A 15451-nucleotide genomic window follows, 5' to 3' on the forward strand; every position below is an offset into this window, starting at 1 on the left:
ATTCGCTTTTTCCTTGTCTGACAGTAAACAAGGTTTCTTCTGTTTTCTTAACCTGTATCCCACTCTGGATTCGCCCTATGAATTTGCTCGCCAATTCATCAAAGTTTACGATCCTTCCAGAGGGGAGGTTCGAAAACCACTTTTGTGCTACTCCGGTTAAAGATGAACCAAAACCCCGCATAAAATTTCGTCGTAATTACCTGAAATCGCCATGGTCCGTTGATAATAGCCAATGTGGGCCGTTGGATCTCTGGAGACATCGAATGTAGAAAAGGTAGGCAAACGAAAGTTATGGGGAAACCGATATCCCGCAATTGGCTCGGCAAAGGGGTCTTCCGAATGACTGAGTAAATATCCTCAGTCATCCTTCCTTTAGCCAACTGCCCTAACTTCTGATTGATGTTGGCCAATTCCTGACCAATCTGGGTTGGGTGATCTTCAGCGATATGACCACGACCTCAATTAACACGATCATCATGTGCTATTCGATCATCACGAACAGCCCGTCCTTCCCGAACATTCAGCTCGTCGCGAACTGCTCGATCATCGGGACCGGTTCTTCTAACAATTGGTGAGTGAGTTCTCACCCCTGTGTCCAACCTTGTATTTGAATCGGTCGTACTTTCCTGCGGTCTGTTGAACCGATCGTCCCGCCTAGGTTGATCGTCAATTCTCCTAGGTCCTCGGTCACCTTCACGAAAGTTCTGATCGATATTCCAGTCTTCAGCCAATCTTTGATCAAGCGGTTGATCACGTGGTAACGCGCCTCCCTGGATCGCGATGGTCAAGCTCTTGTGGTAACACCACTCGTCTGGTGAGCATGCGGAGTGCTTGGCTCACCTCCAAGAGTTGAATCTTTACTTGATTCAATTGATCTTGGAATGTATCAGGAGGATTACGTCCTCCCTGACCACCATCTACTTCGATAGGATTTTGGCTTCCCTGGGGAACATCTGGATTATTCACTTCAGGGATCTGAACACCAGAATCGCGTTGTGCAGCGGCTGCTGCCGATCTAGTCACCATGGCTTTACAAGTCGTTCCCACAGACGGCGCCAAATGATGCGTCCGAAATCTGCTCAGCCCTTAGATCTCCTCGTGATGACCTGCAAAACGAAAGCGTCAGATGTGGCCCGACCGCGGGGTCGGGAGTCCACCTCCGAAGGCTAAGTCGTTGATGTTAATCACAAACGGCTTCGCTAGAAGCAGAGAGCTAAGGAATAAAGAACTGGGAAAGGTGATCTAGATCGTAAGCCTCTGATAGTTTACGTCTACCTGTATGTATCTGAATCTGTCTCCCTCACCTCGTATGGCAGTGAGGTTTATATAGATGTACCTTCGAATCTTCTTCGTTGGATGCACTTGAGCCTCCTTCGGGTAGTCGTTGGATCTTAACAGTTAGATCCGTTGAGCGATAGACTTCTACTAATTTGGACTAGTAGAGGACTCCTGAGATAACCTTTAGGTTATGCGATGATTATCCCTTCGATAATGATTAGCCGCAGCCGTCAATTTGAGTCTGCCATCATTAGGGTAATTAACCTAATTCATAAGTTGAATTAGGGTGTGCTTGTAGCTGAATAAGTTTTCTCCTCAGCAAGCCATCTTCTGGATCCAGTTCACTTGGGAGCGAGTCAATTCCCTTTGTCTCGACTGGGGTCGAGGGTCGAACCAGGTATGAACCCGGTTCGATCATATTTTCTCCATATCAATCACAAATCATGTTGAATGTCGTTAATAACAACAAAATTGTTCTCCATTTTCCCCAAGACAATGGACAGTATGGGAAGATGGTGATGTAATTACGGTGAAGCCCAACTGATAATGAAGGTGATCTCGGTATATTCTTGTTTCTTTTTTCCTTTTATGGCTAAAAAAGAGGTAGTGAGAGAGTAAAGACAAATGTTAACGAAGCTACCATGTGGAGGAATATCTGGAGTTGCAGAGAGGAAGAGATGACCTCAACTGCTGCTATTGGAGTTGCAGAGTCGTTCAAATCCCTTTTGTGAAGTGAGAAGACACAAGATGGGTTGGGTTCTCTAATCAGATACTTTTGGTTGAGATAGTTTTTGAAACAGGAAAATAACTCAACAGTGTTTTGCAAAAATTATTTTAAACTGAGACATCCGATTTGTGTTTAGGGCATAGAAAAACGAACAGTTGATCAAAAGCAATTCAACTATTTTTTGTTCTCATAACACATAAAAACAAAAAGAAAAAAGAATTTCTTAACGGTATCAAACGCACCCTAATTGTCCACTCTAGTGGAAAGGATATTTACCAACTTTGCATCGTGTTTATCATTGGAAGAAGCAATCTCTCTCATTAGTGAATGATTTAATGCCAATGTCTTTCTGGATAATCTCACTGAAGAGCTCATAAGAATCAGAAGGAAAGTAAAAGGTGAATGAATAAGAATGTCCAATCTAACAGGATTAGTAGACCTTAGAAGCAGCAACAGACGATAGTGGGAAGTCGAGTAGTTCCCCCGAGTTCCATTAATCAATATGTAAAGCGAATATTCCCTCGTATTCTGGTTACAGACAAATGGGATATTCAGAAGGACGACATGAGAGAATACTTAGACACGCATCACGAGGAGAATCTTGACTCTTTCTCTTCTTGAAACTCTGAAAGGACTCGGAGAATAATGTCACAGGGGAGAAGAATAATGTCACAGGAAGAGAATCTGGAAGAAAAAAAAAAGCCCTGGGTTGGAGCCTTGTACGAGAAGACTGGTTTTCTCTTTACAAAGCTCCTGCAGTAGAATCTAATTATTGCACAGGGAATTCGATGCAAATTTGTGTTTCTCCTTCTAGGTTCTCTAATCTAACATGGGAAATAACACGATAGTCCACATATATTATTCTAGAAAATGAAATGATAGATAATTATATTCTTTACTTTCAAAATAGAATGATTGCAGCAGAAGAAAATTAAGATTCACGTATTCATTCCTCCACAAAATTCGTCACCGGCAAATCGTCCTCAATCTCATGAAAAGAGAATAGAATCCACAATCAAAGTACCGTTGTGGATCGATAGTCGAAGTGCGAGATTGAAACTAGGAAGAGGAAAATATCCACGAGTTTTCTTTCTTCTGTTCTTGCGTTTCTTGGAGAGAGAGAGAGAGAGACAGACAGAGAGAGGTTTCCGAAAAAACTCTCATATCTAACTTGTGTGTTAAAGTCAGCAGTTACCAAAATATATCATCATATTTTGTACCGCCTAACAAATGAATTTTCATAATTGCCCTTGGGCATTTTCAAAATTTCCAACGTCTCCCACTTGCACAAGGACAAATATCGATATCTCTGTCACAGTATGTCCAAAACACACATGTATATATCAGATATACACGTTTGAATCTCTACTATATATCCTAGTTACATTGACCACTTGTGTCCCAGACACCAACATCCACAAGTCATAATGGTAAATGAGTCCTACATCCAATGATATACTTGCACTCGTGAGCCCTAAACTAGAAACCTTCCGAGAATACCGGAATGACAGCATCACTCAAAGAAACACATCAAATAAGTATTGGCATATCATAGTGTCCTAGGTTTATTCAAACTCACCAAACAAAAAGTATCTCGATCCCTCTGAGAGATCACCTTCTTGTCCTTAAAATGTTCGTTATTGTAATTTATACAGTTGGCGCCAGCAAACACCCTTAAGGTGGAGTTGAATCAAACATTTCCTTTTGCCTCAAACCATCACTGCACTTGGGATTGACCCTTTTTCGGTAATGCCCCTTTAAGTTGAATCAATCATGACCATAGGTAACACCCCACCCGCCGGTCTCGGTTACCCGCCCCACAACCCGTGGGTGCGATCCGTCATAGGATCCACGGTCTTACCCATCAATAATAATAATGCAAAAAATAGATAATCAAGAGCAAGAGCAAGTTCATATAATTAATCAAAAGGATTACAAGAGTCCAAATACTCCAATAAAAGAATCAAAGAAAGAATCAATGTTTAAAAGTATAATCAAGTTCAGCGGAAGCAATCAAATAAACTAAGTTTCTTTCCAGTTTCCTTCTCTAAAGCTAAATAGTGCTTTTCATGAATAACAAGAAAGGGAGTTCTCTAGTTTTCTCCATACGATCCTCAAAATATCTGGCAATCTACCTCCTTCAGCCATCAATGGGTGCTATAAGCACACTCCAAGCATCTGTAGGAGGTTTTAAGCAAGCTATCTCCATCTCCCACCAACGATGCCATATCTACTTTATACAATAGGGTTCGATCATTCGAATTCTCTCTAATTTCCTAGGACGTGAACCATCTGTGTAGTTTAATATAACATACAAAGAAAGGAATGAGTTCTGACGAACTTAGTAAGGAAAACACATTTCTCATCTATATGTCAACATAATCAGCAATGCATATATGAAATGAATGATATGCAATAGTATGAATGCTACTAAGATCTCACTATGCAAGTCTCTAGATAGTTGGCATGCTTTAAGATATACATCAACACTCCTCTAAGTAGGTATAGTCACTCTAATCCCTCTCGGATTGGTTACCTCTATTTGGATCCCGGGTAAAGGGGTCAAGTCCTCATCAGGCATCCATAGCTAGGGATTAAGTCAACACTCTCTTACCACGACGATTGGCATGAGTATTGTTGTATGTCGGGGTTTCTAATCCAATGCAAGGTCATACTAGTAACATACTATATGAAGTCCAGATACTTCCTCTATGGCACCAACCAACTCGGTTTCGTATCCTGAAAAACCTAGGAATGAGAACCCTCACGGACTGGCTACCGTTGTTGGACTCCATTCCCTAACCCTATGGTCATCCACATATTATTGGAGCGGAATGCTCTCATGACACCCGAGCAGCTCCTTGGACGTCCATGAGCCCAACCCTAACATATGCAACCCTACCATTGTATGAACAGTAGTGGACCACTAAATCTTCGCATGGACTGGTTACCGCTGTAGGATGAAACAGAGTCACGTCACTATTGTCACGGGTCATTCGGCTTCAATTCTCCTACCGAAAGGGTAATAGCATGTAGGGTACCTAGCCATGGAATTCTAGACTCCCTAGGTATGTCATCCAGCAGTCATGATAGTGCTGGAGGCATCAGTGAGCATGTGTCCCATACCACAACTCTCTGATATCTCAAGCAAAGATACCCAATTGGATACCCTTTCCATCACAACTACACCACATCATTCATCATCATACCATAATCAATTGTTCAATATCATAAAGTGATAAAGTATATAAAAGAACATAAAAAACAACAAGTATACAACAATGTTACAATGAATTGTACAACTATAGCAAAGTACATGATATGCATAATGAAATAATAACTGATTCATCATATAGCATGTTATTGCATATAAACAAGATAGTGTGTCCTTACCTATAATTAAGTAAAAGCTCAATATAATGCAACCAAACCACAATTACAAGACCTTCAGTAGACTCAGAGAACACCTAAACATAGGGTTACAAGAATACACAAGAGCCATAAGTCAAATCAAATCAACCACAAATCACACACAGCCACTAAACACGACTAGGTTACCCCAACATAAAGGAGATGGATCCACACCATTCCAAAGCTGAAGGAAGAGAATGGAGTGAAGGGGATTCACTTACGTCAACTAGATTTGCAAACAAACGAGGGAAACAGATCTAGATTGCAATCCGCACTTTCCTTAGCTTCCAGCATGTGTCTTCTACCTCTTAACTGTCCACAGCAACAATCCCGAATATAATAATGTGTTAAAAAACATGGGATTTGCTATTTATAGAGGACAAGGGGAAAATTAGGGCAAAATCCCGCAAGTAGACCATGGCGGTCGCTTGGGGCGGTTGATTGGCCCAATCAACCACTTTAAGCAACCGCCCCTTAGTACTTTGCAATACAAGGGTGCTTTGCTCAAGGGGTTTACTCCCACCCTCAACCAAACCCTAAACAACACATGGGGGAGGTCTTACCTTCAATCCGACATCTCCAAACATCTCTTGACCCTGGCTGGAATTCTACTCTCCTAGCAAGGCAGGTTCTTCATCAAGAGAATCCATATCCATGGTTCAAGGTGTGGATCATAGACTTCAATTCGGATACTCCACAACTTAATCTTGCTTGACCTTCGTGTTATCGGACCTACAATATGGATTATGGGTTAGATATATGGGGGTTGTTACAAAAGTAGCCACATCAATCCCTCGTTTCATGACGTCGTCAAAAGTCACTAAGGACATTAATGGACCATAAAGTCCAAGACTCACACAATGAAAGGAGCAGGGATCCATCCTTATTTCCAATGGTTGCTAAACACACGTAGTGTGATATACGTACTATGGTGGAGCATTCTATACACAATAGAATGTATGTCTCTCCCAACTCCATACATGTCTTAGTCTAGTTGCACCACTTGCGCCTAACCCGAGTTTCTTTATTGTCGCTACCCCAGTGCCACATAAAGTACTTGCACTAGCTTCTATAAGTAACATGAATAGTGGGAACATTCATGTTGATTCTCTTCACCATATAGAATCTCATCTTGATTCCAAAATTAAGGTGACAACAAGATTTTGAACTATGGTAGGGTATGGTTTGATGGGCTCAAGACCGGTAACCACCCCGTGAGAGGACATAAACCATACTGCGGATACCCGGAAGGGGGACATTTATTGGTAGGGTTGCAAATGGATAGACTTGGGCTCACGGGCGCTCAAGACCGGTAACCAATCCATGAGAGGACGTGAGAGCTTCCCATTTACCATTTGTGGATGACCAATAGGGTTGATGAGTCCGTAGTCCGAGTTGGTTGTAGCCATAGGATATGCTGACTCTAGTGTGAAGGATATTGAACCGAGTTGGTCGGTGCCATAGGGGAAGTATCCATTTCTGACTTGATACGACTGAGTAGATGACTTGCATTGGGCTAGGCTTTGCCGTGACATGTGCCAATACTTATACCAATGGTGATGTGAGAGAGTGGTGACCTGATCCCCAACCATGGTTTCTGATGAGGACTTTACCCAATTACCCTGGCAGACCCAAGATATCATGTATGATTGAGGGGGAGTGATAGATGACCTAAAGAAGTATGGTGCTATGGCTTAAAGCATGTCTACCTTAGATACTAGCATACTCACAGTTATAATCATATTGCATTATTGTCTCATATAATCTTGCATCATATTGTGATTTGTATCTTATGATTTGTGTATTGTGGAACGACTCGCCTTGCTGAGTTCTTTGAACTCATTTCCTTTCTGCAATTGTTTTTGTTAGACATATCTGCAAGTACCGAAGACATTGAGGGCTCCTTCTATGAGGCGGCGCAGGATCCCTCATACAACGGTGAAGGTTCTGGCTTTTACGAAGATTATGGTGAAGGTGCCGAGGGTGATTACCCTCCATACTAGAGTTAGTCCGACCTTGATTTGGGAGAGGCCGTGCTTGGTCTCCTTTGTGTACACATACGAGGACACATTATATGTGAAACCCAACCCTAACCTTGACCCGAAAACCCTGTTGTTTGTAGGTCCGACAACCCGAAGTAAGGCAAGAAGTCAACTATGGGTCATCCCAGTGGAAGACTTGGTGTTTGGCTTAGAATCCATGAGTGTTGATGACAGTGTTCCATTTATGGAAACTACACCCTGATGAAGAAGGAATTAATTGATGGACTTGGAGTACTCTCTGACTTTGTTTGAAGGCATTTCTACCTACTAGGTAAGTCACTTGGTGTGTGTGCAAAACCCCTTTATGTTTGGATTTTATCTGTGCCTTCATTTCCCTATTTTGGACTTGCTGTCCTGATTGGTCGACTCATTGGTCGACTGGGCCAGTCGACCAATCAATTGACCAATGGGATATGATTTGCTGATTAGGTCTTCGCTTGCTCTATTTAAGTCTAATCTCGAGTCTACTTCGTATTTTCTAGCCTTCAAACTCTTTGGAACAAACCAAAGCCCTCTGCAAGTCATCTCCCTTGCATCCTGGGTGATTCTCTTGACGGATCTTTGTCAAATCTCGTGCATTTACACAAAAAGGTATGTGATCATCCTCTTCTATGTTTTGTCTTTGATTCTCCATTACTTTTCTTTCCTTTTCTGATTGAGGACAGTAGAGATGATGTTGTATCTATGTTACAACTATCTCTTTACTCATTCCCTCTATTTTCCTAAGGATCTAAAGCTTGGTTGATGATCTTCATCAAGATCATCACTCGCTTTTGAAGGAAAACATGTATACATTCTCTTTCCTTATTTAGATTGATGTTCTTCAGTCTTAGATCTATTTTTCTAGAAGATCTATGCATGCTTTTCATGATTTCTTTATCGGATTAGTGATCCATCATCCTATAGTTTCTCGTCCATGATTTTTACTATGGATTCTTCAAGAACCATGATTGATCTAATTATGGTAAGTTTTTGTTTCCTAATTTGTAACTTGACGACTTGATATGATTAGAGTTTTGAAGTCCTCTATATACTAGCATACTATCCTTGTAGTTTCCCCCTTGTTTGGTACCCTTTTGAACCACCAAATTCGGTTTTATATTCAAAGATCTCTGATTTTGTAGGCCACTGTCTCTGTTGGTCGACTCATTGGTTGACTGAGGCAGTAGACCAATCAACCGACCAATGAGGACAGCAACCTCATATTTAGTTTGTTTTGGATGATTTGATATCTTTCCTTCTAGGTATCTTTCCTAATATATTATATATACTTGTTTAGGACTTTCTTTCCAAGTTTAGACAAGGTCTTACTTGATTCCCCAAGATCCTTTGCGAGTTAGATAAGGTAAGGATGGTTATTTCCTTAATTACATAGATTGCATGTTCTAGTTTCTATAATTAAATCTCTTTGATTTATTTACTTAATTAGATTCTTACACTGATATACTACTGATGCAACTACTTTGATTACAGTAACATTACTTGTTTATGCTAAATTGATTCATGTATGATTTACTTACCAATTATATACAAGTTGGATGTTGTTATTGATTTCTTTCCATATAAGAAGTTACCATATATGTGATATGATGGAATTATGTTTGTGCATGATTAAGTATGGTTTCGAAAGGGGAGGTGTAAAATCAGGCCTTATCCTAACCTTGACCCGGCCCGGATTTTATACTGTTGCAGGTCCGAAGACCCGAAGTGGTGGTAGAAGAGACCTGTGGGCCCTCTTAGTGGACGATTCGATGCTTTATACAGAGCCTATGAACATTGACAATGATGCCCCTTACTTGAGCACATTGTCAGTGTTGAGTGAAAATCTGCGCATCGATGAAGATTGAATTAGTTGAAGCACTTCTTGGACCCCTATGATCAATCCGAAGGTATTTCCTGAAACTAGACTTGTTGATTGACTTGTAGGAGAAATCCCCGCTCGATTTGACCCTGTATAGCCTCCCGAATCCACTCTTGAAGTTGCTGTCATGGCTTGGTCGACTGACAGTCGACCAGCCAGTCGACCAAGAGTAATGGAATTCGAATATTCACTAAATCACTTCCCATTTTGCCCCTACCTTTTTGGAACTCGTGAATGAGGACCTAAACTAATCATTGGCACTCCAGAGCTCGAGGTTGGACACTCTCTTGGGCTTCTCCTTGATGTTTGGGAAGATCTTTGACTCAAATCATTAGTGTTATACATTAATCATCAACTAAAGGTATGATTCCTTCTATTCTTCTTCTAATCTATTCATTTTCTATCAATCTATGATCTTAAGACCATGGTTGAAGTGCTGCAACCTTGCAAACACTTAACCATGAGTTTCCCCCTTTTCAATTCCATGATCCTCCCCCACTCATGCTATGGTATGATTCCATTGAGATTACTAGCACTTCGTTACCTTGATTCTTTTTGATTTAACCTATTCTTGATTCAAAACTGATATGTAGATACATGTTAAGCTTAGATTATTATGAAATTAAGTTTTTAACTTGATTCTTAGCATTCACTTGATTGATTCCCATCATCCTTTACAATTCCAATCAATTCCAATTTGATTCTTGATAATTAACATATCGAACTTAAGATTTCGAATTGGGAATTTCTGGTTGGACCGTTGGATCATCATGAAAATTAGTGTATAGTATCCTCTTACCGTTATAAACATGCCTTCCAAATTTCGTGTCGATTGGAGCACCGGAAGGTCAGTTTCGGACCAAGTTTCGATTCTGCCCTGAGGATAACAAGTCTTGGTCGACTGCTTGGTCGACTAACAGTCGACCAGCCAGTCAACCAAGATATGAGATCACCTTGTTTGTGGCCAAATTGATTCGTTTGACCTCCGATTCGATTTCTTTCTTCTCTAATGCTACTTGTATGTTGTCTAGGGTATCAACACTGATTTTTGGGACCATTCTTGGTGATCATTGAATTTATTTACAACTCGATTAAGGTAAGGACGGTCGTTAACTCAAGTATGTTAATTATATCAACATGCTTACATTATGAGAACTTAATGGTTATGTTCCTATATGTATTCCTTTACCATACATGATTACTATATGCTTTCTCATCAGTAGTAGAATGTTACCTATCATTTAGAATATCATGTTCAATTGTACTTTATGATTTCATATATATGATCAATCATGTTATGATATGTCTTGCTTATACGATGAATCATTGATTTAGTATGATATGATGAGATTGAGCTTGTGATTGACTACGTATGACTTGGGATTGGGAAATGTCCTTTCGACACTTCTGTCCTTGAACATCGGAGAGAGTAGTATGGGATATTCTCCGAAGGTGTCCATCGATGCTTTCCCGGGTTATTGGATGACATGCATAGGATTGTCTAGGCATATGGTTAGGATATTTTCCTTGTCGTATCAGACCCGAATCGGAAAGTATTGAGACCGAACGACCCGTGGTAGAGTATGGTTGAAGGGCGCTCAAGACTGGTATTCACTCCATGAGAGGACTTCAACCATACTGCGGATACCTAAAAGGGGCCATTTATTGGTAGGGTTGCAAATGGATAAACCTGGGCTCACGGGCGCTCAAGACCGGTAACCAACCCATGAGAGGACGTGAGAGCTTCCCGTTTACCATTTGTGGATGACCAATAGGGTTGATGAGTCCGTAGTCCGAGTTGGTTGGTGCCATAGGATACGCTGACTCTAGTGTGAAGGATACGGAACCGAGTTGGTCGGTGCCATAGGGAAAGTATCCGGATCTGACATGATATGACTGAGTAGATGACTTGCATTGGGCTAGGCTTTACCGCGACATGCGCCAATACTTATACCAATGGTGATGTGAGAGAGTGTTGACTAAATCCCCAACCATGGCTTGATGAGGACTTTACCCAATTACCACGGCAGACCCAAGATATCTTATGATTGAGGGGGAGTGACAGACGACCCACAGAAGTATGGTGCTATGGCTTAAAGCATGTCTACCTTAGAGACTAGCATACTTCAGATTAGAATCATGTTTCATCATTGTCTCATGTCATATTGCATCATATTGTGATTTGTATCGAATGAACTGTGTATTATGAAACGACTTGCCTTGCTGAGTTCTTTTGAACTCATTCCTTTCGTGCAATTTGTTAGATTATCCTGCAGGTACAGAAGACCTTGATGGCACGTCCTACGACCTGAGCTATGATCCCGCATACTACCCTTCAGGTGATGGCTACGCTGAGAGTCAGGATTGCTATGCCGAGGAGGATTATGGTTCATACCAGGGTTAGCCCCACCTTAATGAGGGAGCGGCCACGTTGGGTTTACTTCATTCACACTTATGAAGAAGAAATCATTAGGATAGAAGAAACCTATGTGTAGGCCCCATTTCCCTGGATGACTGTAATCATTTGGATATTTTCTCTGTAGTTCTTATGGATTTGTTCTTAACACAGGTTGTAATGTAACTTAATTAACTACTTTTCCGTTATTGCTGAAGGAGTGACTTCTGATCACTCTTTCTCTTTGAGATTACCTCTATGAGAAGTTGACTTTTGATATTTCCGCACTCTGATTAATCATCTTTTCTTATTCATTTGATCTATTTATTGCTTACTTTATACATTGATTATATTGTTCATGATTATGTTATCGTGTATGTGGGAGGCATGGCCGCTCGATCTGGATCTTCGGGCTGTGGATCACATCCCAGGAATACTAGATAGGATACCGGCTGGGTGGATGTGACAGGAGGTGTCCTTTTGACACTTCTGTCCTTGGACACCTACGGGAATATTATGGGGTATTTCTGGAGATGCCCTTTGGACACCTTCCTAAACTGTTGGATGACATATTTAGGGCTATCTAGTAGTGTTTGGCTAGGATGTCCTGTTATGTCAAACCCTAATCGGACGGGTATTGAGACCGAACAACCCGTGGTAGCAATGGGGATTCGTGGGTGCTCAGGACCGGTAACCAACCCGTGAGAGGACAAGAATCACATTGTGGGGCCATTTTTTGGTAGGGTTGCATATGGATAGACTTGGGCTCATGGGCGCTCAAGACCGGTAACCAACCCATGAGGGGACGTGAGAGCTTCCCGTTTACCATATGTGGATAACCAATAGGGTTGATGAGTCCGTAGTTAGGGACTATGAGGACTCTAGTGTGAAGGATGCCGGAAAGGATCGCCAGGGGCGAGGAATGGACTTATCTGGATCTGACTTGATGTCACTAAGTAGGAGACTTGCATTTGGCTAGGCTTTGACCCTGACATGCGCCAGTACTTAGACCAATGGTGATGTGAGAGAGTGGTGATTTAACCCCCAGCCATGGAATGTCCCGAGGTATGAAGGACCCATTACCAACTGATGATGAGTGATTGAGACCTTCGTAAAGAAGTATGGTGTTGATGAGTGATTGAGACCTTCCTAAAGAAGTATGGTGCTATGACTTAAAGCATGTCTTCCAATAGAGACCAGCATACATAGAGTTAGAATCATATTGCATCATGTGTTTCATATCATATAGCATTTTACTCTGCTTTGAATTCCTGCTATTTATGTTGTTATGGATTAACTGCCTTACTGGGTTTCTTTTGAAACTCACTCCTTTTGTACAATATCTTTTGTTAGATTACTCTACAGGTATTGATGACTATGAAGGTCAATATGAGGAAGCACAAACTGAAGAAGTGTACTTTACGCAAGGTGTTAGCAACCATGAAGATTACATTGAGGATTCCTCGAGTGGTCTTACTTGTTACCAGGATTAGCCCTACTGTGGAGTGGGAACGTCTGAGCGTGATTGATGAAGTCTATGTTTATGAAGACGTTCTCTATAAAGTAGAACAGACTCTGGCTTAGTTTGTTATATCTTTCTTTCTTGTCTTTAGAACCAGTTGTAATCTTTCTTTTGACTTTCGAACTACTTTTCTGCTGTTGTAGAGTGAGCTTCCGCCTCACTTTACTTTATGATTTAGATTCATTGATTGTCTTTCGTACTCTTATGATATATGATTTATTCTTCCATTATTTAGATCTATTGATTATACTTTGTACATTGATTATTTATGTTCATGATTGTGTTATTGTCTATGTGGGAGGTTGATTCCCTCGATACTTGATCTTCGGGGTTGTAGATCACACACTCGGGTATGCTAGGTAGGGTACCGGCTGGGTGGATGTGACATTATACAAGACGGAAGAGACCCTAGTTTAGGCCCTTTTTGTCATTTTGGAACCTAGATATGTTGTATTTAACTTCTTTGGATTTACTCTTGATATTGGGATTGTAACTTAACTAATCAACCATTTTTCCGCTGCTTTTGAGAAGGAGTGACTTTTGATCACTCTCTCTCTCTTTTGAGAATTTATTTGATATGTACTTGATACTTGATGATTTTCCGCACTCTGATTGATTATCTTTTCTTATCCATTTGATCTGGTTATTACTTGCTTAAAACATTGATTGTATTGTTCGTGATTATGCTATCGTGTATGTGGGAGGCATGGCCGCTCGACCCTTGATCCTCGGGCTGTGAATCATATTCCTGGGTATGCCAGATAGGATACCGGCTGGGTGGATGTGACAATACACCCTTGAATACCCCCCGGTCAGAGATCTTGAATGTCATAAAAGGAAAAAATATCCTAAAATGGCCACCAAAGGTTCCAGCAAAACCCGGGGAGTGAAATATGGAAAGGTATTGCCGTTTTCATAAAGATTACAGTCACTATACCAATGATTGCAGACATCTGAAGGCCGATATCGAGAGATTGATATCACCTTTCCAGTTTCATCAAGGGAAGACAAGGAAAATCGTAAGCAAATGGAGAGAAAAGGGAGCGTTCGGTAAGTCGGGAGCGGCAAACCGAAGCTCCTAAGTCTAAGAAGGGTAAGGAAGTGATCGATGCCACCTGATCACCAATATTGACGATATTCGGGGGACCCGAGCCTGAGTCGCTCCGAATGCTGAAGGCCAAATCTAAGTTCATTGGAACTGGAGAAACGCAAAAGCGATAAAGACCGAATGGTGAGGGTTTGATCACCTTCAATGAAGAAGATGAAAGAGGCGTCTGCATGCCTCATGATGATGCCATAGTCATTAAGGTGGAGATTGCCCTCCGAGAAGTACATAGAGTGCTAGTTGACACAGGATCTGCTGCAGACCTTTTGTCTTATGAAGCTTATCAAAAGCTTAATATCGAGGAAGATCTAATGGAGCCGTCATCCACACATCTTTATGGTTTTTCCGGGTCGTCGGCTATAGCTGAAGGATCAGTACAACTGGATCTATTAGTTGGAAACTTCCCCAAAGAAGCTACAATTTGGGTGAGCTTCCTGGTGGTTTGGGAACTTCCGACTTATAACGTCATTCTCAACAGGTCGTCTTTAACAAAGTTAGGTGCTGTAGTTTCGACTAAGCACTCGAAGATAAAATTCCCAACTAGTATGGGAATCGGCCAGGTCTCATCTGACCAAAAAATATCCCGACAATGCTACGTGGCATATCTAAAAGACAAAGAAGGCCCGAAGAGGGCCACGACATTGCCAATAGAAGACGTGACGATCAGAATGAGGCAGAAATGTAGAGACCCGAGCTAGTAGAAAAGTTAGAACGAATCCAGCTGGATCCGGACAATGAAAAAAGAACTACTCATATCAGATCCAAGCAAATGGAAGAGTTCAAAACAGAACTGAAGCTATTCCTTCCAGAAAATAGAGATGTGTTCGCATGGTCTGTGGAGGATATGCTGGGAATAGATCGTCAAGTAGCGGAGCACAAGCTTTGGATAGATCCAAAGGTAAAACCAATTATCCAGAAGAGGAGAAACTTCTTGATCAGAAAGCATGAGGTCATCAGGGGCGAAGTCGAAAAGCTGAAGAATTCAGGGTTCATTGAACCCATTGAATGCCCAACCTGGCTGGCCAATGTGGTGATGGTAAAGAAGGCGAATGGAAAATGGAGAATGTGTACAGATTACACGGATCTCAACAAGGCCGCCCAAAAGACTAC

At 41.4% G+C, this 15451-nt stretch overlaps 1 protein-coding gene across 1 annotated transcript; it reads left to right on the top strand.

The window, feature by feature from the left end:
• Nucleotides 1-14514: 14514 nt before the first annotated feature.
• On the top strand, nucleotides 14515-15039 carry LOC148999176 (uncharacterized). The gene has a single exon (XM_089141401.1). It carries the CDS (start codon nucleotides 14515-14517, stop codon nucleotides 15037-15039), a length of 525 nt encoding a protein of 174 aa, XP_088997527.1.
• Nucleotides 15040-15451: the final 412 nt, after the last annotated feature.

This window comes from Hakea prostrata, unplaced genomic scaffold, assembly GCF_041222555.1.
Source record: "Hakea prostrata isolate BN-2017 unplaced genomic scaffold, UWA_Hpros_2 contig_29, whole genome shotgun sequence".
Classification (NCBI taxonomy): Eukaryota; Viridiplantae; Streptophyta; class Magnoliopsida; order Proteales; family Proteaceae; genus Hakea; species Hakea prostrata.

Coding starts and splice junctions, on each gene's coding strand:
- LOC148999176 (XM_089141401.1), top strand. CDS start 14,515: ATGCCTCATGATGATGCCATAGTCATTAAGGTGGAGATTGCCCTCCGA.